This window comes from Candida pseudojiufengensis (assembly GCF_024610245.1).
Source record: "Candida pseudojiufengensis strain CBS 10847 chromosome Unknown scaffold1, whole genome shotgun sequence".
Taxonomy (NCBI): Eukaryota; Fungi; Ascomycota; class Pichiomycetes; order Serinales; family Debaryomycetaceae; genus Lodderomyces; species Lodderomyces pseudojiufengensis.
The window spans coordinates 74,698-97,530 of record NW_026261530.1 but is presented as its reverse complement, the minus strand read 5'-3'; the positions used below and the strand labels follow the sequence as shown (position 1 = coordinate 97,530).

General features: G+C 28.8%; 11 protein-coding genes across 11 annotated transcripts; 6 read left to right on the top strand and 5 right to left on the bottom strand. All coding sequences in view use genetic code 12, as the record gives it.

Annotated features, from left to right (window-relative positions):
• Window positions 1-83: 83 nt before the first annotated feature.
• On the bottom strand, window positions 84-1,460 carry KGF55_003181 (PGA30; the record flags this gene model as incomplete). Its single annotated transcript, XM_051757946.1, has 1 exon — window positions 84-1,460. The coding sequence occupies one exon, from the start codon at window positions 1,458-1,460 to the stop codon at window positions 84-86; it is 1,377 nt and encodes a 458-aa protein (XP_051613553.1).
• A 1,177-nt stretch (window positions 1,461-2,637) lies between these two features.
• On the bottom strand, window positions 2,638-3,741 carry KGF55_003180 (uncharacterized protein; the record flags this gene model as incomplete). Its single annotated transcript, XM_051757945.1, has 1 exon — window positions 2,638-3,741. One exon carries the CDS (start codon window positions 3,739-3,741, stop codon window positions 2,638-2,640), a length of 1,104 nt encoding a protein of 367 aa, XP_051613552.1.
• A 194-nt stretch (window positions 3,742-3,935) lies between these two features.
• KGF55_003179 (calnexin) lies at window positions 3,936-5,654 on the bottom strand (the record flags this gene model as incomplete). Its single annotated transcript, XM_051757944.1, has 1 exon — window positions 3,936-5,654. One exon carries the CDS (start codon window positions 5,652-5,654, stop codon window positions 3,936-3,938), a length of 1,719 nt encoding a protein of 572 aa, XP_051613551.1.
• A 203-nt stretch (window positions 5,655-5,857) lies between these two features.
• Window positions 5,858-7,647, top strand: KGF55_003178 (Zn(II)2Cys6 transcription factor; the record flags this gene model as incomplete). Its single annotated transcript, XM_051757943.1, has 2 exons — window positions 5,858-5,907; window positions 5,958-7,647. 2 exons carry the CDS (start codon window positions 5,858-5,860, stop codon window positions 7,645-7,647), a joined length of 1,740 nt encoding a protein of 579 aa, XP_051613550.1.
• Window positions 7,648-7,848: 201 nt separating this feature from the next.
• On the top strand, window positions 7,849-8,824 carry EFB1 (translation elongation factor 1 subunit beta; the record flags this gene model as incomplete). The annotated part of the gene is made up of 2 exons (XM_051757942.1): window positions 7,849-7,928; window positions 8,248-8,824. 2 exons carry the CDS (start codon window positions 7,849-7,851, stop codon window positions 8,822-8,824), a joined length of 657 nt encoding a protein of 218 aa, XP_051613549.1.
• A 90-nt stretch (window positions 8,825-8,914) lies between these two features.
• Window positions 8,915-9,658, bottom strand: KGF55_003176 (protein-lysine N-methyltransferase; the record flags this gene model as incomplete). The annotated part of the gene is made up of 1 exon (XM_051757940.1): window positions 8,915-9,658. One exon carries the CDS (start codon window positions 9,656-9,658, stop codon window positions 8,915-8,917), a length of 744 nt encoding a protein of 247 aa, XP_051613548.1.
• Window positions 9,659-9,862: 204 nt separating this feature from the next.
• Window positions 9,863-14,056, top strand: KGF55_003175 (transcription factor TFIIIC subunit; the record flags this gene model as incomplete). The annotated part of the gene is made up of 1 exon (XM_051757939.1): window positions 9,863-14,056. One exon carries the CDS (start codon window positions 9,863-9,865, stop codon window positions 14,054-14,056), a length of 4,194 nt encoding a protein of 1,397 aa, XP_051613547.1.
• Window positions 14,057-14,911: 855 nt separating this feature from the next.
• Window positions 14,912-17,878, top strand: AGO1 (Ago1p; the record flags this gene model as incomplete). The annotated part of the gene is made up of 1 exon (XM_051757938.1): window positions 14,912-17,878. One exon carries the CDS (start codon window positions 14,912-14,914, stop codon window positions 17,876-17,878), a length of 2,967 nt encoding a protein of 988 aa, XP_051613546.1.
• A 275-nt stretch (window positions 17,879-18,153) lies between these two features.
• Window positions 18,154-19,512, bottom strand: KGF55_003173 (uncharacterized protein; the record flags this gene model as incomplete). The annotated part of the gene is made up of 1 exon (XM_051757937.1): window positions 18,154-19,512. One exon carries the CDS (start codon window positions 19,510-19,512, stop codon window positions 18,154-18,156), a length of 1,359 nt encoding a protein of 452 aa, XP_051613545.1.
• A 247-nt stretch (window positions 19,513-19,759) lies between these two features.
• On the top strand, window positions 19,760-21,817 carry KGF55_003172 (apyrase; the record flags this gene model as incomplete). Its single annotated transcript, XM_051757936.1, has 1 exon — window positions 19,760-21,817. One exon carries the CDS (start codon window positions 19,760-19,762, stop codon window positions 21,815-21,817), a length of 2,058 nt encoding a protein of 685 aa, XP_051613544.1.
• A 134-nt stretch (window positions 21,818-21,951) lies between these two features.
• KGF55_003171 (uncharacterized protein) lies at window positions 21,952-22,647 on the top strand (the record flags this gene model as incomplete). Its single annotated transcript, XM_051757935.1, has 1 exon — window positions 21,952-22,647. The coding sequence occupies one exon, from the start codon at window positions 21,952-21,954 to the stop codon at window positions 22,645-22,647; it is 696 nt and encodes a 231-aa protein (XP_051613543.1).
• Window positions 22,648-22,833: the final 186 nt, after the last annotated feature.

Genomic DNA, 22,833 nt, shown 5'->3' with positions numbered 1-22,833 from the left:
AAAAAAGTTGAGTTACTGAAATACATAAGAAAAAGTTAATATGAAATTTAATTTTGAAAAGTAATTAATTCGATAAGTTAAACTTATAAGACTAATCCAATAGCAGCAAATGCAACAGCTAATGAGCCTGCTTTGTAATTAGCTGCTACACCTTCATAAGAAGTGACACTTGGTGGGGCAGCTGGTGTTTCTACTGCTGGAGGAGCTTCAGGAGCTGGTGGAGCTGGAGGAGCTGGAGGAGCTGGAGGTGCTGGAGGAGCTGGAGGAGCTGGAGGTGCTGGAGGTGCTTCAGGAGCTGGTGGTGCTGGAGGAGCTGGAGGAGCTTCAGGAGCTGGTGGAGCTTCAGGTGCTGGTGGTGCTGGAGGAGCTGGTGGTGCTTCAGGAGCTGGTGGTGCTTCAGGTGCTGGTGGAGCAGGAGCTGGAGGAGCTGGAGGAGCTGGTGATTCAGTTGGGATTGGTTCTGGAGCAACCGGTTCAGTTGGTTTAGGTGGGGCTGGAATTGGGGATTCTACTGATTTGGAAGTAGGAGATGGACTTGGAGCTGGCGACTTGGAAGTTTTTGGTGATGGAATAGGGGTTGGTACTGTTGTAGTCTCTTTTTGAACATGTGGTACAGTAACCCAACCTGTTTTTGTTATAGTTACTTCGGATTTCAAACATGATGTATCACAAACAGTTAATGTTAACGTTGTTGGTTCTGGACACCAGGTGGAATACACGGTTACAGTTTTATTTGACTCACTAGTTTTTGATGAGGATAAGGTTGTTTCAGGAGTTGTTTCAGGAGTTGTTTCAGGAGTTGTTTCAGGAGTTGTTTCAGGAGTTGTTTCAGGAGTTGTTTCAGGAGTTGTTTCAGGAGTTGTTTCAGGGGTTGGTTTAGGAGTTGGTTTAGGAGTTGGTTTATGAGTTGGTTTATGAGTTGGTTTATGAGTTGGTTTATGAGTTGGTTTAGGAGATGATTTCAGTTCTGAAGATTTAGATCTTTTTCCCGGTTGTTCTCCTACTATTTTAGCCTTAATTGTTATTGGTACAGCACCTTTACCACCTTTTTTGACAACTGCGTGAACATTCTTTGAATGTCCATAAGGATCATCAACATTCAATGCCGCAAAAAGTTTATTTGACCCAGGGAAAGTAACATCACCATCGTCATCAATTTCAACAGATAATGGTTCTTGAGCAACAGTTAAAGCTAAGAATTTACCCTCGAAAGCTAAAACTTGTGGTGCAGGTGGTTGAGTGTTTAATTCAATAAATACAGTTTTTGATTCATCATTATATTGTAAAGTTTGAGCAGCACCTAAAAAGAAATAATTTATACCTGCACCTTCATGAGTTGAATATAAACCAGAACCATTTATATCATCATCATCTGAAACAGCAAACAATTGAACTTGTTTGATAGCAGCTAATGCTGAGGTAGATAATGATAAAATTATTGCAGCTGAAAAAAATCTCATTATATTGAATTGTAAGCGAGTGACTTGGTTATTGATTTAATGAACTTGCAAAATGGAAGTTAAAATTTAAGAAAGTAAGCACCTATTTATGTACTTTGATTTACAAATTTTGCAAAACATTTTAAGGTAACTACTAAACTTGTTTCAATCTTTAAAAGAAGAGTCACACAAATTTAAAACCTAGAAAGTAATATTAAAACAAACTTCGAAAATGAAAAGTCTAAGTTTGATGTGCATATACATATCATTGAACTTGATTTCCTTCAAGCGTGTAATTTGATTTATCTCTTCGATTATACAGACATTTGTCTGCATAAGTATCAAGAATTTCTACTTTACTTTCCCAATTGATTTTAAATAATCTTGCAAGGCAAGTTTCATGAAGCAAAAAAAGTAATAATATGCAGGCCAGTTTAGGAAATATTCAATTGCAAAATAATAATTTCTTATTTTGACCATTACAACATTTTCATTCTCAAGATAAAAAGACGTCTTTGATTGAGCTATGTTAAAGTCTCATACTAAGACGCAGTTCTTAAACCACAATGTTATCCCAATGTCTTGGTCAACTCTTCTTGACACTTACGAGCTTTTCAAATCAATGCAAGTTGCAAAAAAATGCTTCTCAGAATTTATTACTGCTGCTTTCACTAAAGACTCATGTCATTTATGCTTTTAGATACATCAGATCTGAGTCAATGCAATTTATTGAACAGATTCTATGATTGTTCTTTCACAATTCATAAATTAGATAGTTGTACCCGTATCGGAGGCCGTAGAAAGAATCTATCAGATTCAAAATATATGTAAACTTAAAACGGGACTAACCGAGCACGCATTCAACAGTACTTCATAATAATCTTTTGAATTGGAGGAAGTGTAAGGAAGTTTTATAATGTTTAATTCAACACTTATTTTAACATCTGCATGAGATGGTTAATTCGTCGTGGGTGCAAGTCTCTGTGACTTTGCCTTTTGAAGCTGGTAGAGTTAGCTGCTACATTAATTTTCACCACCAAGTTGGGGATTGTTGGTCGATTTAAAAAAGATCCTTGGTGTTTCTGCTAAATCTAAACGTTCAAAGAAAACAAAAATCAAATATCAATACTTGTTTAATAAACTATGTAATGTACTTTTAATATAATGTTCTCTAATATCAGTCCAGTTGCTAATAGTCTCAAATTAATTTTGTCCTTTCAATTTCATAAGTAGCAACTACTGGTCTATGATCCGAAAAATGGAAACCTTTATAATAATTACTTAAAATACCAAATTGTTTCAACTCAATACTATAATATTGATGATGGTTTAAATTATAATAATTAATGTCACTTTCTTGATTTAATAGTGAATTTGGATAATGTGGTTTCGTGAAATAAGGAGACCAAATGTAATCAATTATCGAAACAGGTTCCTTCTTCACATCAAATCCAGTAAAAGTTGATTCGTGACCATAAGAATATCTTGGATTAATCAAAATTCTACTATCTTTGAATCCAGCTGCAGTTAAAATAGCATATGGTTCATCCTTTGGCTCAGTGTTAAAGTCACCACACAAAAAGGAAGGATAATTATTATAATTTTCCATTTTATCAACTATTAACTTTGAACTTTCTCTTCTGGCTGCTATACCACGATGATCATAATGTGTATTGAAAACATTGAATTTTATCAACGGGTTGAGCTTACTCTGGAAAGAAACCATTGTTACTATCCTCTCTAATGCTGCGTCCCAACCTTTGCTTGGAAATGAAGGTGTTGGACTTAACCAAAATGTAGTGTTTTCTAGTACAAAAAAGTCTTTGGTTTTGAATAATATGGGAGCGAATTCACCAGCTTTTACACCGTCAGTTCTACCAACACCATAATACGACCATTCATCGTTATCATTTGCATTTAATCCATTTAATATATCATTTAATTGGTTATATAAAACCTCTTGTAAACATATAACATTAGCGTGACCAATTGCTGTATTAAATTCCATTGAATTTATACTTTGAATACCACGTTTTGACCATGGTTTTTCATGTGGATCTGGATATTTAAAATTATCAAATCTAATGTTGTTTGTATATAATCTCAATGTCAATGATGGTCCTAATAATGAATTCGTCGAAGTCATTGGGATTTGACTATTGTAAAATTTATATATTATCAAAATTAATAATATGGATGGTATAAGGAAATATTTGAATCTTTTAGTAGTAGTACTTATAATGTTTGGTTGTTTTTTGACAACAACGCTTTTCCAAGGCTGTAATGCACTTGTCTCATCCATGATTTGTAGATTATTGGTCTTTACTTTTAAGTTTTATAGTTTGTCGTAATTTGAGATTTCTTTTAATTTTGTTTGCGTTCTTCAAAATATTTTATAAAATCTGGGGTTTCTTTTTGTGTAAATTAAGGGTTAAGGGTTAAGGGGTAATTATAATAATAATTTCTAGGGCGTAATTCATTATATCTATACAAAATCTAATTTACTCTTTTTCGAATGGTTTGATCATCTTTTGAAATCTTTTCATTTTGGACTTCTTCAAGAATTTCAATCTTGTTACTCTTGACTCCATTATTTAAAATCATTATTTTATCACCATCTTCAAATTCTTTTCTTACTTCATTGGTGGTTGTACTCCAAGAGGCTAATAAGAAAAGAACAACACTTCCAATTCCAAAACCTACAGTGAAAAGCATCAAAAGTAATGTTCCATACACAACAACCTGCAAAGGTTGGTTTAAAATTAAATTGACCGGATTCAACATAAACTCGAAATAAAAGTCTTTGAAGTCCAAATATTGTTTCCAAGCAAACAACCTTAAAAATATCAAAAATTGTGAGAAAGTGGTCATTTCTTCGTCATTTAAAATGTCTTCAAAGTTTCTAGGTGGTGGTTTTGGTTCATTCTTTATTTTGGGTTTATTTTGCTTTTTATTTTGATATTCCAATTCTAGTTTTGTTTTAAATGTTGAATTACCAATTAATTCTGCTTCATCAATTGAATTACCTAAGTATATATTATCAAAAAGCACCTCTCCGTCCATATTCCATAAATCAAATCCAATACCACCTATAGATTTATCTAATTGACTTGGATTAGACAATTCGTAATAGTTGGGATTTGGAATTGTTCTAGGTTTCCATTTGCCTTGAAAATTTGGATTTTTGATATCTGGGGGAAACCAAGGTCCTTTATAATTCTCATTTACGATTAATGGTGCTTTCCAAGGGCCACAACCGGATTCACATTGAGGATTTACTATTAATGGCGGCTTCCAATCATCAGATGCATCTTTTGGTTTGATAGCTTTTGGATCTGGAATATATCTTGGAGCGGATTCATCCCAATCGTCAGGTTTTTTTTGTGTTGGATCTGGTATTTGTGGTGATTGATGTAATTTTTCATAATCAGGTGGTGGTCTTACATTTGAGTCAGGAATATATTCACGATCGTCCCAATCCCTTGGTTTTGAATCATTTTCATCAATTATTTCTTTTGGAGGATTTATAGATGGTGAAAACAATGTATCATCTTGGATAAAATTTCCAGCCACTGCAACTTCTCCATTAATTCTTACCTCAAAATCCTGATTAGGTTTTAAAATCAATGTATATAGATTACTTAGGTCATTGTACCTTGCCATTGGAGGATTTTGTAGGATTTTTTCTTCTATAATCCCTGTTGGTAAGAGCTTTCGTATTATGAATTGTACCTTATTTTCGCTACCACATTTATCTGGACCAAACATAATTTGATAAGGTGTTTCCGAGTTGAAAAAATGGTAATTATTTGAATTATCTAATAGTTTAATATAAGCTCCTCCACAATCTAATCCGTTTTGTAATTTTACTTCATACTGAATTATTAAATCTTTATTTTCATTGCTTATCGTGTGTGGTAATTTATAAGAAATTGCATAATGTGCAGCTTTTGATTTCAAAACCAATCCTTGATCTTGTTCAAACCCAGGGTGTTTGAAAGGCGCTTCAATTGCCCATTTCCCAGTATATTCTATTATTTCATCTCTGCCCTCATCATATTTTTTAGATCTTGAAACTTTCCATGGTGAGTTTGATAATGATGTGTAATCAAATTGTTCAAAGATTGATGATGGATTTAATTTTGATTTGTCAAACGGTTCAAATTTTATACATTGAACTGAAGCTAGTAGTATTATCAAACTGAACAATATCATTAGCTTTGAAAAATCGTAGAAGATATTAATATTTTAGTTAATCACTTGAAAATATCTTTCAGTGAGTTGTCGTAAAATTTGTAATGTCAAGACATGTTAAACTTATCAGATAATAATTTTAGGTTTTCATAATATTACTCTGAATATTATATTTCAAATTACTATAAATAACTCCATTTGTTTACCACGATGAGTATATGACAATGGGTAAAATTACCAGAGTAAGAACAGGTTGCTGGACCTGTAAAAAGAGGTATGTTGAGAAATTCAAGTCTCAATAGTTCAGTCAACTAACAACATTAGACATCGGAAATGTGATGAAACTAAACCTGCTTGTAACAATTGTAAAAGTACAGGAAGGGAATGTGAAGGTTATGATATAAGATTATCATTTGATTTTTTCCATGAAGGTCAACTGAGTAGGAAAAGAAGAAAATTGGATGCTAAAAAGCAACAAATAGAACCACAAACACCTGCGGTATCTTCTCCAAATTCAATTCAATCTTTGTTAAACGATCAAGATGCTGATATAAATAATAAGACGCCTAGTCCGGCAACTGCGAGTACCAATTTGAATCAGTTTAGCAGTGCATTATTTGAAGATTTACAGTCATTACTATCATCATCAGCATCATTTAATAAGTCAAATTTACCTACAAATATGGAGGAATTAACACCAACTAATCCTGCAGAATTATTCAATTTCGATTTTCAAATAATTGACTTTATTGATAAATCGCAAATATTTGATGAGAATCATAAATTTTTATTAAACAATATGGATCCGAAACATAATGATATGATTACAGCTTCAGATACTTCAACGTTATTCGAAATGAGTCATCAAGAAGAAAATATGATGTTGAAACATTTCTTTAATAAATTATTACCATTACTTGATGGACATCCAAAGTCTCCATGGCCAGATTTAGCTTTAAAATATTGCGATTTCAATATTGCAAGGAGTTGTTTTATTTCATTAGCCTGTATTCATATGTATGAAAGCCGTGCTGGAGGGAATGAATTATATCAAAAGGGGGTAGCTCATATCAATAACACAATGAATCATTTAATTCGATATATTAGAGAAAATTCAGGTAAAATAAATAATGAAAATGATGAAAATGCACTGAAAAAATATATAAGTTATTTTGTAATTTTGGTGCTTATGAATGTTCATATATTATTTGCAGTTCTTGAAAAAGGTAAAAGTTCAATAGCAAGAGAATTTTTCAAAATATTTGCAGGTATTTGTAAGGATCAAAAATTTTATGATGATATATTAATGACAAGTGATAAAAGAAGATCCTTAGCTGTGGTATTGAGTTGGTATGATACTGTTAGTGCTGTAGTCTCCCCGGATTGTCGATTGCCATATTGTCTACCTCATTGGTATGGAACAGCTAATGATACTATCTCATCTTCTAAAATGATGGGTTGTCCTGGAGAAGTATTTGCGGCCATGTCAGAAGTTTGTATATTGCGGAATAAAAAGTACAATAATCAATTGACAGCTGAAGATGCAACTATGTCGTATGACAGAGTAAAATATACATTAATGAATTATCGTGATTATGTTTCAGCTTATGATCAAGATAGTAAAGAGATTTACATAAATAGGATGAAATGTGGATTATGCTGGTCACTAGCAGTATGGGTAACTTTGAACAGGGTAGTTGAGCCTGTTAATTTCATTGAACTGAATCAAAAGTTACTGGATGAGTTTATTGCAACGTATAATGAGTTAGACCCAAAATCCCCTATAGTAACTCAAATGGTATGGCCATTGTATGCAATTGGTTGTGAATGTAAATCTGAAACTGAAAAAACTAACTTGATAAGGTTTATGGATAATCTTTACGAAAATACTAAAATGGGTACAACTGTTTCGATGAAAGAGATAGTACTTAAAGTTTGGGAGTTAAATATATCACAAGAAGAATATCTCACTGAATGGCTAGGTCCAAAAGGAATTGACTATTTACCATTATAAGATGTGACTTGTACTGTTCTACATAACCATCATGCTTCGGTATATACTTAAATTAATGCTATCCTGTATATAACTCATACTATCGCTGTTTAGTTAGCTCTTCACGTTTTTAATTTTTTCAACAAAACAAAAATTTTTTCTCTTCTTTTTCAATTCATTTCATTTAAATCAAGTCAATTTCCATATAAATATAGTTCAAAAATGTCATTCTCAGACTTCTCAAAAGTTGAATCAATCAAATCTTTAAACGATTTTTTGGCCGATAAATCATACATTGATGGGTATGTCCTTAATTAGAAATCAATTGCTTCGAAAATTAAAAGAAAGAGATCAAGTGTAATTATTCAAAATGGGGTGAATCAAATTTTCATCTCAACTATATAATTCAATTGCATTGGTGTTTTATAATGATGAACTTAATCTTTGGTCCGTGTTTATGAGGTGGCCTCAAGACCCACCGTATGAGTGACAAAGAAGATTTAAATCTATTATCTGATAAATAAAAAATAACCAATATCAATGTCTCTACAAGAAAAAAAGAGATACAATCTAAGCAATTGTCGAGTTATCGAACGTCATCATACTAACAAAATTTCCTAGTTCAAAACCAACTCAAGCTGATGTAACCACTTATAAAGCTTTCCAAAAAGAATATCCAAACTTCACAAGATGGTTCAATCACATTGCTTCATTCACTGAAGAATTCCATGACTTACCAGCTGGTAATGCTCCAGCTGCTTCAAAATCAGCTTCTGCCCCAGCCGCTTCTGCTGCTGCTGAAGAAGATGAAGATGATGTTGATTTATTCGGATCAGATGATGATGATGTTGATGAAGAAGCTGAAAAATTAAAACAACAAAGATTAGCTGAATATGCTGCTAAAAAAGCTGCTAAAGGTCCAAAACCAGCTGCTAAATCTATTGTTACTTTAGACGTTAAACCATGGGATGATGAAACTGATTTAGAAGAATTATTAGCCAACTTAAAAGCTGTTGAAATGGAAGGTTTAACTTGGGGTGCTCATCAATGGATTCCAGTTGGTTATGGTATTAAAAAATTACAAATTAACTTAGTTGTTGAAGATGCTTTAGTTTCATTAGATGAATTACAAGCTGCTATTGAAGAAGATGAAGATCATGTTCAATCTACTGATATTGCTGCTATGCAAAAATTATAAGTTTTATTGATTGGATCTATTCTTTTTACATACTTTAATATATTAACGACTTGGTGATTTTGTATTAATTATTTAAATTTTTACTTAAATCTATTTAAATTTCCAATAAAATCCCTCGAAATTCGCATAACATCTGAATTCATTACTAAGACCGTTTTTATGTTCTGGTAAAAAATCTGTCATCTTTGTGTCAGGATAATTCTTTAAAACAACTTCATGCATTCTTTCACCAGTTGATGATATTAATTTATATTTTAAATCTCCTGATTTAGTTTTTGAAGTTTTGTCTTTAACTAATAAATTTTTAGCTGATTCTGCACTTTTTGTTTGACATTCTTCTTCAAGAAAAGGAGGATCTATTAGTAATCTATGACATTTATTTCTTAAATGAGATGGGATATCATTTGGTTTATTATAATCATAAACACTAAAATGTTCATTACCTGCTAAAACTTTAAATCTTGGATCATACTCTAATAAGTATATATGTTTTGTCGGTACTTCATCTTGGGGTAATTGTTTTATTGCAGCATATACAGAAGGAGCAGATGCTATAACCACAACAGTATCTTCATCAGCACCTTCTAATAATGCTTTCCCTAGTATCATTGCAGTTTCATCTGAGTACCAAAATTGAGATAATTGCCAATCTTCTTTAAAATCATCAATAGTTATATTCTTTGGTGCTTGTTGTTGATCAAATTTATCTTCTGATTCTTGATATAATTGTTCAAATTTTTCTAATCTTGTTTTCTCTTCAGTTTTAAACTCTTGTAATGCCGCTAAAGCATGAGCTGATAAAGTTATTGGTTCATCATCATCAAACTCGCTCATTTTTCAAATATAAGTATTTGGTTGTAAAGTTGGTTGCAAAATGAATGAGTGATACAAAATAAAAAAATTTATCTTTTAGTTTGTTTTTGTTTACATATAACTTTCGTACAAACAAGTCATTTCATGATCACACTCAATACATCAATTCAATTCATCACACAACTAATAGACTAGTGAAATAACTTATCTTCTGTTGACTTATCAATGTCGCAGTTTCCTTATACTCCTTTTGAAATTGCTGCTTTTGTAGCTGAAAAACTATCATTTTCTGGTTTCAAAGGACTACTATTAACAGAATTATGGAGTTTTATACAAGAAAAATTCAATCAAGAATTAGAATTAGATGATTTTCAAAAACAAATTATATGGAATTGGTTGTTTTTTGAATTAAGAGATGGTAAAAATAATGATGAAGATATTAAATTTTATATAACATATGATAAAGATCCTGTAACTATTGAATCAAGTTTTGAATCATTTTTAAATAAACAAGAAAATCCTGAAAATTTAAGAGTTTTACCAACTGATGAAACTCAAGTATCATTTTTAACTGGTGTATCAAATAATAAAAAATATATATCAACTTTAGGAGCATTTCCTTATCAATTATTACAAGAAATTGCAAGACATGGATCAAAAGGAACTTGGGCATCTGATTTAACTTATGCAACAGGTCAAGATAATAGATCAATGACTGGTCGTTTGAATAAATTAGAAGAAGCTGGACTTATAACTAAAGAATCTAAATTTTATACCGAAAAAAATCATCATAGTACATGGGTAGTACATTATAAATTTGCAGGATCAACTGGTTTAAATAATGAAATTGAAGATAATTCAAGTAGATCTCCAACAAAATTAAAAGAATTTATAATGAATAAATTAAAAGAAGCAGAAAATAATATTAGAATATTTAGAGATTTAAAAGTTGAAATGAATATGCATAAAACTCATCATTGTTCAAAATTATTTGGAGCAGTTACTGAAAAATTAGTTGATCGTGGATATATTGAAAGAATAAATGTTGCTGATCAAGATCAACCAGGTAGACATCTATATGCTTTAAGAATGTTAAAAGAATTACCTACTCAAAATCAAGATGATATTACTGAAACTTTAGAAGTATTGAAACAAAGTGAAGAAATAAATAATGAATTTGATGAAGAACAAGAGGATGAAGAAAATTCTACTGTTGTTACATTTACTGATTTATTTCCAATACAAACTCAAATGTTTTATACAATAAAATCTTCTGGTAAATATGGTATAACTGCTAAGAATGCACTTACTCAACTATTAGGTGGAAATAAACATAAAATTTGTTCAAGACTTTTGGAATTAGATGTTGGATATCTTTTAAAAGATGGTAAATTAGAACCATTGGTTGATTATCCTGAAGAAGATATGAGAACTGCACTTGTTAAACAAAGTGAATCTGAAGGTAAAGTTAAATTTTATAGATATTATGCTAAAGAAAATAATAATGGTCCGTTGATGAAAACACATAAGAAGACAAGAACTGAGAAAGTTGAATTGAGAGGAACACTACAGGAATTGGAAAAGAAACATTTTCAAAAACTTGAATCAACGGTCCCTGGTGCATTATTACCAATACCTGAATTCATTAAACCAAATACTGATTCGAAACCCCAAGTTGAAACTAAAGTTAACAAGAGTACTGATTCAAAACCCAAGAAGGAAACAAAAGTTAAAAAAAGTAAAAAGAATGCATCTGCTGAGACTATAGAAGATTCAGAAATTTCAAATGAAACCAAGAAGGAAACAAGAGGCAGAAAAAGAAAAAATGCATCTGTTGAAACGACTGAAGATCCAGAAATTTCTAATGAAACCAAGAAGGAAACAAGAGGCAGAAAAAGAAAAGAAAAGGCATCTGTTGACACGACGGAAAATCCAGAAGTTTCAAATAAACCCACTAAACGGAAAAAAACCAAAAGACCAGTGGATGTTGATGATAAAGTTGAAAAAGTAGAAGAGCAACCAAGAAAAAGACCAAAACGTACAACAAAAAAATCAAAAGTAATTACGGTTGAAGATGAAGATTTAGATTTGGACAAGAATGATGAGGATTTAGATTTAGATAAAAATGATGAAGAGTTTAAATTAGATGAAAATGAAAAAGTTAGCTCCAAAGAAGTTCCAAAAAATTCATCACCAGAAAATGTGGAAAATGGAGAAACCATAGATGATATTGAAAGTACAACTGAGCCAACCTCAGATCTTGTGAAACCAGAACCACCATTACCATTAGATACATCAACAACCATCGAACCAGAACTTAATACCGAAAATGCTGAATCCACTGATATAAAAAGTAACAATATGCAAGATTCAACCAATTCATATACTCCAAAACTTAAAAATACAATTAATACTAAACCAAGATCATTTAAACAAGAAAATTCAAAATTAAAAACTTCAGATATTACAAGTGATTTTAGAAGAGAAAAATTTATTGAATTAATTAAAGAATTAGGTGGGATAACATTTACAAGTGCAAAATTATCAAGAGAATTATCAAAAAAATTAAATCCACCAATTGAACCAGATCAAAAAACTATATCAAGAGATTTAAAAAAATTAAAAGATGAAGGTAAATTAGAAATTCAAGCGTTTACAACATTACAATATAATAGAGAAATTAAAAGAAATTTAATTATTTTAACTATACCTGAATTTAAACCAAGTGATTCAAAAATTGAAGAATTTAAAAAAAGAAGTTTAAATGATTCCATAAGAAAAGAAAGAAAAGAATTAAAAATTCCAAAAGTTGATGAATCTTATGTTTTATTAAATTCAAAAGAAAATTTGAAAAGGAATGGAAGTAGATTAGATTCATTAGATGTTTCAAAAGTTGCAAAAGTTAATAAAAACACGAAAAAGCAAAATCCAAAAGATAATATGAATGAATTTGAAGCTTTTATATCTGGTGAACCAATTTATGAAAATTTAGAAAATTTTGAAGCTGGAATTATATCAAAAGGGAATAATAAATCAACACAACGAGCTAAGGCTAGAGAACAACAAAGATTACAAAATGCAATGCTTGATAATTATCCAACTCAATTTGAATTAGATGATGCAACATCGTTATTTAGATCAATATGTATATGTAAAACATTTGATAAAATTTCAATTGATTTTGAAGAAATTGCAAAAACTTTTAATGTTACAAATATAAAAACAATAAAAAGGTTATGGACATCAATAAGAAGACAAATTGGTGGGATGTCAGCAATAAATAAAGGCATTGAAGATTTTGAAAAAATTGTAAGCAAGGGAATAAATGAAGGTATAGTAAGATTAAAACATCTTAAAAAAATTGAATTGCCATTTTTTTTACATCTTTGGTCAAATTCAGATGCTTCAAAAATTGAAATTAAAGATAAAAAACCATTATATAATTCAATGAAAGAAAATATGAAAATTTATAAAAGAAAACAATATCATGAAAATTTTAATTCAATATTTGATCAAATTGAAAATGAATCAATGAAACAAAAAGAAGAAATATTAGTAAATACTCCTTTTTATATTAAAAAGAAAGATGCAAAAGATTTAAAACCAAATCCATTAGATGAAATAAAATCAACTATAAAATCAATTATAAGATACGCAGAACAAGAAGAATTAAATAAATATGAAAATATTTTAAGTAAATTTGATTCCAAAGATGTTGCAGAATCTTATAAACAATTATTAGAAGATGGAGAAATTATGAATTTAAATGAAGAAAATAATGATACAACAATAAATAAATTAAGAATTACAGAAAAATGTTATAATGGATTGTTATCAAATCAACTAATTAATCAGTTTTTTAAAGAATCATCACATTTTGAAGACAAGATTAATGATATTATATTACAAAAAAAGGGATTAATTATATCACCACTTATAGAAGAAGGTTCATTAGCTAAATTTATAAATCTAATTATTCATAATAAAATTTCAATTATGCATATTGATAAAAAATCTGATTATTTTGGTTATGAATCAAGATCAATGGATAAAGGTCAATTAGATTGTGATTTAATAACTTTTAAAAAGAAAGAAGAAGGAAGTGAAGCAGTAGAAGAAAATGAATCAATTAAAAATATTCCAGTACCTTTAAATCAACCATGTTCTTATTTATGGATAGATATAAATGGTTCAATTGATGTGGATTTATGGAAACAAATTTTATCAACTATTTTATATATTATAAATTTTCATCCTGGTATTACAAAACTGATAATTTATAATAAATTAAAATATTTAATTACTATTAGTGAATTTGAAATTGTATTAAATTGGTTAATTAAATCTAATGTTTTAAAAGTTGAGGGATCTGGTATTTGGATTAAGTCTAATTTTTTAAATATTTTAGGTAGTGAATAAATGAAATAAAAAGTTTATGATTCGTTTTAAATCTGCATGTTTAATCAGTGTGAGCGTGAGGGTTATTTTTAAATTGGTATTTTTATCAAAATTTGAGGGTGAAATTTTACGTTTCAGATTTATATTTTTGTACAAAAAAGTTAAAACAAAATATTATAATTCAACAAATCTTAAATCTCCATAGTAAATTTCTTGTGATAATCTCAGATAAGCTAACTCTAATTAACAACTAATGGTTTTTGTTAGTATATACGCGTAAAAAACTATTCTGAAACAACTAATTTCATACTATTTCTTGGACCAAAGGCGATCATAATTAATTATAATCGTCTATTGAAACATATTTATTATGTATAATATTATATATGTATTGTATGTTATTATGTGTTATATATTATAATTATAATTTAAGGGTAAATCATAGTATTAATATGCAGGTACTACTATAATTTAGTTTTGTATATAAAATTCTCTCTCTCTCTATTGTCTTTTTTTTTTCAATGAAATTTCCTTAATCAATAAATTGTGTATATCTTTTAATCATATAGGTTATCAATCAATTATTATCTATCAACAACAACCTACACAACAAATCACTTATCAACACGCAAGATATACACATCAATCAATCAACTTAACAATCAACTTAAATCAACTTCATAAATTCAATTAACTTTATCAATTGAAGTTCATTCTTTTTGGTGTTTCAGTTTCATAACTTATATTTAATTTCAAGTGGATTTAAATATTTATCATCAAATTAGCATCAACTTACATATAATTTTCAAATTTTTACCCATCTTTCACCTTTATATGCAAACTTAGATATTCAATTTCATTAACTAGTTAATTAAAATGAGTTCAAGATCAGATAGAGGTAGAGGTGGTAGAGGTGGTTCAAATGGATCAGGTAGAGGTGGCAGAGGTGGTTCAAATGGTGGACGTGGTGGCGGCAGTTTCAGTGGTGGTAGAGGTGGTGGTTCTGGTGGTGGTGGTAGAGGTAGAGGTGGTGATAGAGGAGGAAGAGGTGGTGGTAGAGGTGGTAGAGGAGGAGCTGGTGGTGGATCAAGTTTACAAAAAATTGGTAATATTAATGTTAAATTTGATGAAAAAGCTGCTAATTTAAATGCTTTACCAGCTATTCAATCATTTGAAAAAACTTATGCTGATAAAATTAAAAATGATCCTCATCAAATTTTATTAAGAAGAGATTATGGTTCAATTGGTATTCCTGTTGATGTTGGTACTAATTATTTAAAATATAATGTTGCTGGTTTAAAATTATATCTTTATAATGTTGATTTTACTGATAAAGAAGATGCTAATTCAAAAAAATCAAAAAATGGTAAAGAAGGTGGTAAACAAATTAAACCAAAATTAACTATTAAACAAGCAATGTTTGATTATATTTTAAATGAAGAACCTTTTAAAAGTAAAAGATCTCAAATTTATTATAGAGATTATAATATGATGTATTCAAGTTCCCCATTACCAATTGAAGATGTTGTTATTTTCCCAATTAAAGATAAAGGTTTAAATGTTAAAATTCAACATGTTAAAAGTTTAAATTTTAATGATTTAATTAAATTTACTACATTAAAAAATTATACAAAAGATTTCCAAGATGTAGCAGAATATACAAATGCTTTAATTGCAGTTATTGGTTCAAAAGCTTTAGAAAATGAAAAAGTTGTTGGTTTAGGTGCTAATAAATTCTTTTTATTTGATAAAAATACTCCAGTTGAAGATTTCCAACAAGGTTTAAATATTGCTTTAGGTACTTTTGTTTCAGTTAGATGTTCATTTGATAGTGTTAGAGTTAATATGAATCCAACTCCTGCTATATTTTATAAAGCATTTTTACCAAATGGTGATCCAATGAGTGTTGTTGAATTAGTTCAAGATTATTTACAAATTGATGGTACTCCAGGTATTAATGATTTTAAAAAAGTTCAATATTTTTTAAAAGGTGTTAAAATTTATAGAAGTTATTTAAAAAAAATTAGTGGTAAAGCTATTCAAGGTTTTAATTTTGATAAAAATTCAAATACTTTAACTTTTGAAGAAAATGGTAAAGAAACTAATGTTACTAAATATTTTGCTGAAAGATGGGGAATTAAATTAAAATATCCTACATTACCATTAGTTAAAATTGGTCCAACTGCTTTTTTACCAATGGAAATTGCTTATATTGTACCAAATCAACAATATAAAGGTGAAGTTTGGGATACAAGAACTTTAATTAGATTAACTGCTTTAAGACCTTTAGATAAAGCTAAATTAATTAGTCAAGCTAATGAAAATGTTTTTAATAAAGTTGATTATGGTAAAATTGATTCTGGTTTTACAAAAGTTCCTTCAAGAGTTTTAAGTGCTCCAGTTATTGAATATAAATCTAAAAAAGTTATTTATAAAGAAGAAAGTTATAATGGTAAAAATGAAACTAAAAAAGGTAATTGGAATTTAGAAAATGTTCAATTTGTTGAATCTCCAAAATCTAAAAATAAATATACTTTTGGTGTTTTATTATTAAAAAATAGATATGTTGAAAGAAAATTAGGTGATTTAAAAGATGCTTTTTTACAATTTTTTACTGAAATTAATAGATTAGGTATTAAAAATGATGTTGAAAAATTTAAACAATATTCAGTTGATCTTGAAGATCGTAGTGTTGCTACTGAAGAAGGTTTAGAAGCAAGTTTAAATAATATTTTAAAAAAAGCAAAAGTTCAAGATAAAGTTGATTATATGATGGTTGTTTTACCAAAAAAAGATACTACTTATTATAGAGCTGTTAAAAGATCAAGTGATTTAACTGTTGGTATTATTAATAGTTGTGTCGTTATTGATACTTTTGCTAAAAAAAGATTTGATAGATTTGATGTTGGATTATTTGCTCAAGTTGCTATGAAAGTTAATTTAAAATTAGGTGGTTCAAATCATAAATTATCAGCTCAAGATAGTGTTGGATTATTTGATGAACAAAAAGTTCCTGTTTTTATACTTGGTGCTGATGTTACTCATCCTACTGGTCAACAAAATTCAGAATCTGTTTCAGTTGCTTCAGTTGTTGGTAGTGAAGATGGTATTTTTAATAAATTTCCTGGTTCTGTTAGAATTCAACCTGGTGGTCAAGAAGTTATATCAGATATTAAAACAATGGTTATTGAAAGTTTAGAAAATTTCCATAAAAAAGTTGGTAAATTACCTTCAAAAGTTTTATTTTATCGTGATGGTGTTTCAGAAGGTCAATATTATACTGTTTTACAACAAGAATTAACTCATGTTAAAGCTGCTTTTACTGAATATGCTAATCTTAAAAATATTAAAAATTATAAACCAAAAATTACTTTTATGATTGTTGTTAAAAGACATCAAACAAGATTTATTCCATTAGAAAAAAATGCTGCTAATTCTCAGAAAAAGGAAGTTGCTGTTACATCAAATGATAATGTTATTCCAGGTACTGTTGTTGATAAAGATATTACATCAATTGCATTTTTTGATTTTTATATTCAATCTCAACAAGCATTACAAGGTACTGGTATTCCTGCTCATTATTATGTTTTACATGATGAAAATGGTTATAAATCAGATGAAATTCAAAAAATCACTTATAATTTATGTCATACTTTTGGTAGAGCTACAAAATCTGTTAAAGTTGTTCCAGCTGCTTATTATGCTGATTTATTATGTACAAGAGGTAGATGTTATGTTGGTGCAGCAATGAAACCTACTCGTGGAAATATTATGGATATTTATAAAAAGAAATTAGGTGATAATGTTGCTCAAAATATTAAAAATACTATGTTCTACATTTAAGTTTTAGCAAGTGATTAGTTGAATTCAGTTCTTGAAGAAAACGAAATAAAAAAAAAAAATGAAGATTAATATTTATGAAATTGTTTATGGTGTTGCTTAAGAAGTTGCTAATAAGTTGCTTATGAAGTTGCTGATGATGCTACTTAATTTTCCTCTCTTTTTTTATCTTTTTTACATAATTTAATCAAGTATTTTTTGAATACTTTGATTTAAAGAAAAATATATAATTATTATAAAAAATCTATACCTCCTATTAAATCTTTATAATAATGTTCTTAATAATAAGCTCCACGACCAGCGTATTCATTATTACCATTATTAATATTTTCAAAATTATCATCATTATTCAATGGATTATAAGGTTCAATTTTTGAAATCGGAATTTTACAACCAATTGGCCATTTTGAATCTTTTTCAATTGATGACCAATGAATAATATTATCAAATTGTAAAGTATTATTTTCTGATAAAAATTTTATATTTAATTTTATTAATTGATCATATAAATATGATAAATCATTTAATATTATACCTGATTTATCATTAAATGAAGATTTATTTAAATTTAATGTTGAAATTGAATTTAAATTTGATAAAATAGCATCATTTTTTCTTGAATTTAATTTATTCTTGAATTTTTGTAATGTTATTTTTTTATTTAATAATGATGATTGTGGTTCAAGATTTGTTTTACTTTGTAATGAAATTAAACTATATTGAATTAATCCTAATGCATTGCCTAATTTATTTTCTTTATAATTTTGTAAAGCTAGGAAAAATCCAGCATATGAATTTGTATATTTTTTAAAAATATTTAAATATTCATCCCAATCTGTATAATTTAAATTTATTATACCAATTTTGCTTTCTGATGAAATTTTAAAAGAAGTTTGAAAATCATTTAAAATATTTAAAATTATATTTAATTCATTCATACAATAAATTGCAACTTTTGTTAATGTTATATTATTTTCTGTTTTTATATCTTGATTTTTATTCATTAAATATCTATTTATCCATAAAAATTTTGATAATATTGACATTTGTATAGATATATCACTTATTTTTTTAACAAATGAAATTAACATTGGATTAATTTCAACACTACCTTCATTTAAGCTTGTGGAGTTTTCTGATTGTAAAATTTCAGCATATAACATTATTGATATTGAATTTTTATAAAGTTTTGTTATTGTTTTCCAATTTTCATTATAATCTTCTGGTTTTTCAGGTGGTTCAATTTCTTTATCTATTGTCTCGTTAATTAAATGTGAAGCAATTCTGTTATATATAAGTGAAATTGAAATTAATGTTAAAATTATTTCATTAAGTAAACTCCATGAAAATGATTTTGAATTTTTATTTTTGAAAATATTGGTTTTTGAATTTGCATGACTAACATTACTCCACGGTATATTTGTACTAATTATTGTATTTGATAAACCCATTGTTTGTGAATGTTTGATTAGTAATTTTAAATATTCTTCTAAACTTAAAACATATCTTATAGATTCATTGTATGATGATAATTGAGGTACCAATAAGGACGCTCTTTGAGTTATAATTTCACTAGATAAATTTGTTGGATTGGTCAATTGAGTCGGTAATGGTGGTGTGTTTGGTAAAACAATCATTTCGAGTTGAAATTGAAGTCACTTGCTGAAATATTTCTGATTGTAACGTTGATGTAAACATTGTCTCAGATTTTGGTTCTATAAAATAATTCAGACATTGTCCAAAATTTATTTAGTCGCAAATCATTTTTATCAGACATAATAAATAAAGCCGCTCTACTTCAATTCTGGTGACACGCTAATGAAATATTTAAAATCATTTGGACTAGTTAATAATCAAAATTCCCAATAACATTATAAAGTAACCATGCTGGATGTTGATCCCAGGGCGAGTCAGAACTATAAAGATGATAAATTTGGAATAGTCATTGACTCAGGATCATCAGGTTCACGAATACAAATTTATAAATGGAAGGATCCAAAGACTCTATCAAAATCTTCAGATCCAGAAATACTTCAATCACCACCAAAAATTACTCAAGAAAAACATTGGACCAAAAAAATAAGTCCTGGTATATCAACTTATAATTCAAATAAAAAAATTAAACAAATATGGTCAAATCATTATTCAGAATTAATGAGATTTGCTGAAGAAATTATACCGGCTGGAAAACATTCTGAAACTCCTGTATTTGTATTAAGTACGGCTGGTATGAGATTACTTCCTAAAAAGACTCAAAATAAAATATTATCTGAAACTTGTTCAAGTATAAGACGAAATACAAATTTTTTATTACCCAATTGTGATAATTTCGTACAAATAATAGATGGTTCAACAGAAGGAATTTACGGTTGGTTAGGTCTAAATTATTTAATGGGACAATTCAAAAATTATGATTCAAAATCATCAATACATGAATCAATAGGTTTTATGGATATGGGAGGTGCATCAACTCAAATTGCATTTGTTCCTTCATCTGAAGATCAAATAAAAAAACATAATAATGATTTATCAAAAGTATTATTGAGGAATATAAATGGTCAAACTCAAACTTGGGATGTTTTTGTTGCTACATGGTTAGGATTTGGTGCAAATGAAGCAAGAAGAAGATTTATTCAACAATTGGTGAATTTAGCATTAGTAAATGAAGAATTACAAGGAAATTTGAATGATCCATGTTTACCCAAAGGTGCAACTTTAGATTATGAATATGAAGGTAACACTTACAAAATAAACGGTGTTGGTAATTACGAAATGTGTATTAAATCAATATATCCACTATTGATGAAGAGTATACCATGTGATGATGAACCTTGTTTATTTAATGGTATTCATGGACCTAAACTTGATTTTGAAAAAGATAAATTTGTTGGTATATCTGAATATTGGTACACTGCTAATGACATTTTCCATAGTGGTGGTGAGTATGATTACAAAGGTTTTAATGTTAAAGTTAAAGAATATTGTGAAAGTCAATGGGATAATATTTTACAAAATTCAAAAAATGGTGATTATTCGGGACTTGACCCTGATAAATTTTTAAAAGATGCATGTTTCAAGGCAAGTTGGGTGATGAACATTTTACATGAAGGATTTGAGTTACCGAGGATTGGATTTGAATTAAATTCAGATAAAGAACAAGATCAAGATTCTCAAAATATCACAAATAAACATATTCCTTTCAAATCTGCAGACTCTGTAGAAGGTGAAGAATTATCATGGACATTGGGTAAAATACTATTATTTGCATCATCACAAATTGAACCAGCTGATAACAAAAATTCATTAGATATTGGTATTTTTCCGAGTGAAATTTCAGGTAAATCATTTGTACCAGGAGGTTTAATAAAAGGTGGTAATAGTAATTCAATTGATGATGATAGTGATGATGAAAAAGACGGTACTTTAGGTCATTTTATTTATTCAATGATTTTTTTCTTTTTATTAGCATTTTTTATTTATTCATTTGGATTAAAACATTTTGGAAGATGGAATGGGAAAATAAAAAAAATTCATGTCCCCATTGAAATTAGAAGAAGAGCAAATTATGTTATTTCAAAATTGCCGGGGTTAGAAAATTTGGCAAACAATTTTAACATGTATCAACAAATGGAGAATAGTTATACTTTGGAAGAAGGCGTTGGTTCTAGTCCTTCGGTAGATTCTTCACCAAAACAAAATCCCGGTAATTCTTCTGTATTAAGAACAAGACTGGCAATTGGATTAGATGAAGGTTATGATGATCAGCTGGCTGGTACAAATGGAAAAATAAAACCTTTTAGTCCTAGAGTAAATAATTTTTTGAACAAACCATTTGTGATACCAAAGAAAAATTCATTTTATCAGGTTTCGGAGAATAATAGCAGAGAATCATTGTCACGAACTGTTAGTAATCCTTCACTAACAAGATCTAAGATGCCGTAGATAAAATAGATTAGTGTTTCCATAACATAATAATAGATTTAATATAGATTGAATATAGATCTGTTCATTCATCAAATATTTGTTTTTACTCTTTAAGATTTCTTGCCTTCATCACTTAAGAGCTATTTATTATCATGATTTACAAAACAATTACAATATCAACTTGGCTATTTATTTCCATACAAGTCCATTCAGCAATTTTACCATTCAAGGATTCAATAGAAATAGCTTTTACACCAGAAGATGTCAAAAAAACCACAGATTACGTATTATGGAAAGTACCTGCAGTTAAAAATAATTTCAAAACTACGGTTAAACAACATTTGTTGAATCGATTACTTTCAAAAGACTTACAAGAAATGCCTGTGAATTTTCCACCTAACGCATCACCTCAACCTACCGTAAACGAACCAAATAATGGTGAAGTTCAAATGAATGACAACCAACTAATACATCCACTACAAGCTTTGGCCCCAACAGATGCAATGATTGAATTAGAATTACAAAAACCTAGAGGTGTATTAGGTTCAATTTTAAAAGGTCCAATTCCAGACGACAAACCCAAAGCAAAAATCAGATACGTTAAACCTGAACCTGAAAAAGCAGAAGAGACAGGTACAAATTCAAATGATATGGAGAATGATCAAGTAATTGGGATAGCAAAATTACCTGTCGATGAACATATAGGATATCTGAAGCCGAAACTAGTTAAGAACAGAAAACATAATTTTGAAAAAGGTATAATTCCTACTCCCACAGTGACTTTAGATGATTTTGATAATGATGCAACTGAAGCTGTGCCTGAAAAAGATCCTTTTTATGATGAATAGTAGTGTTAAATTAGAACTAGAAAAAATGATTGCAAAATGAATAATTAAATAAAGTAATGTTTCATATTTTTGTGTAACATAATTTATTTTTCTCTTCTCATTACGAATTTAAGCATCTCATTTATTTAGATTTGAATTGTATTCATACCATTAAGCTACAAATATCAATAGATTACTCGACAAATA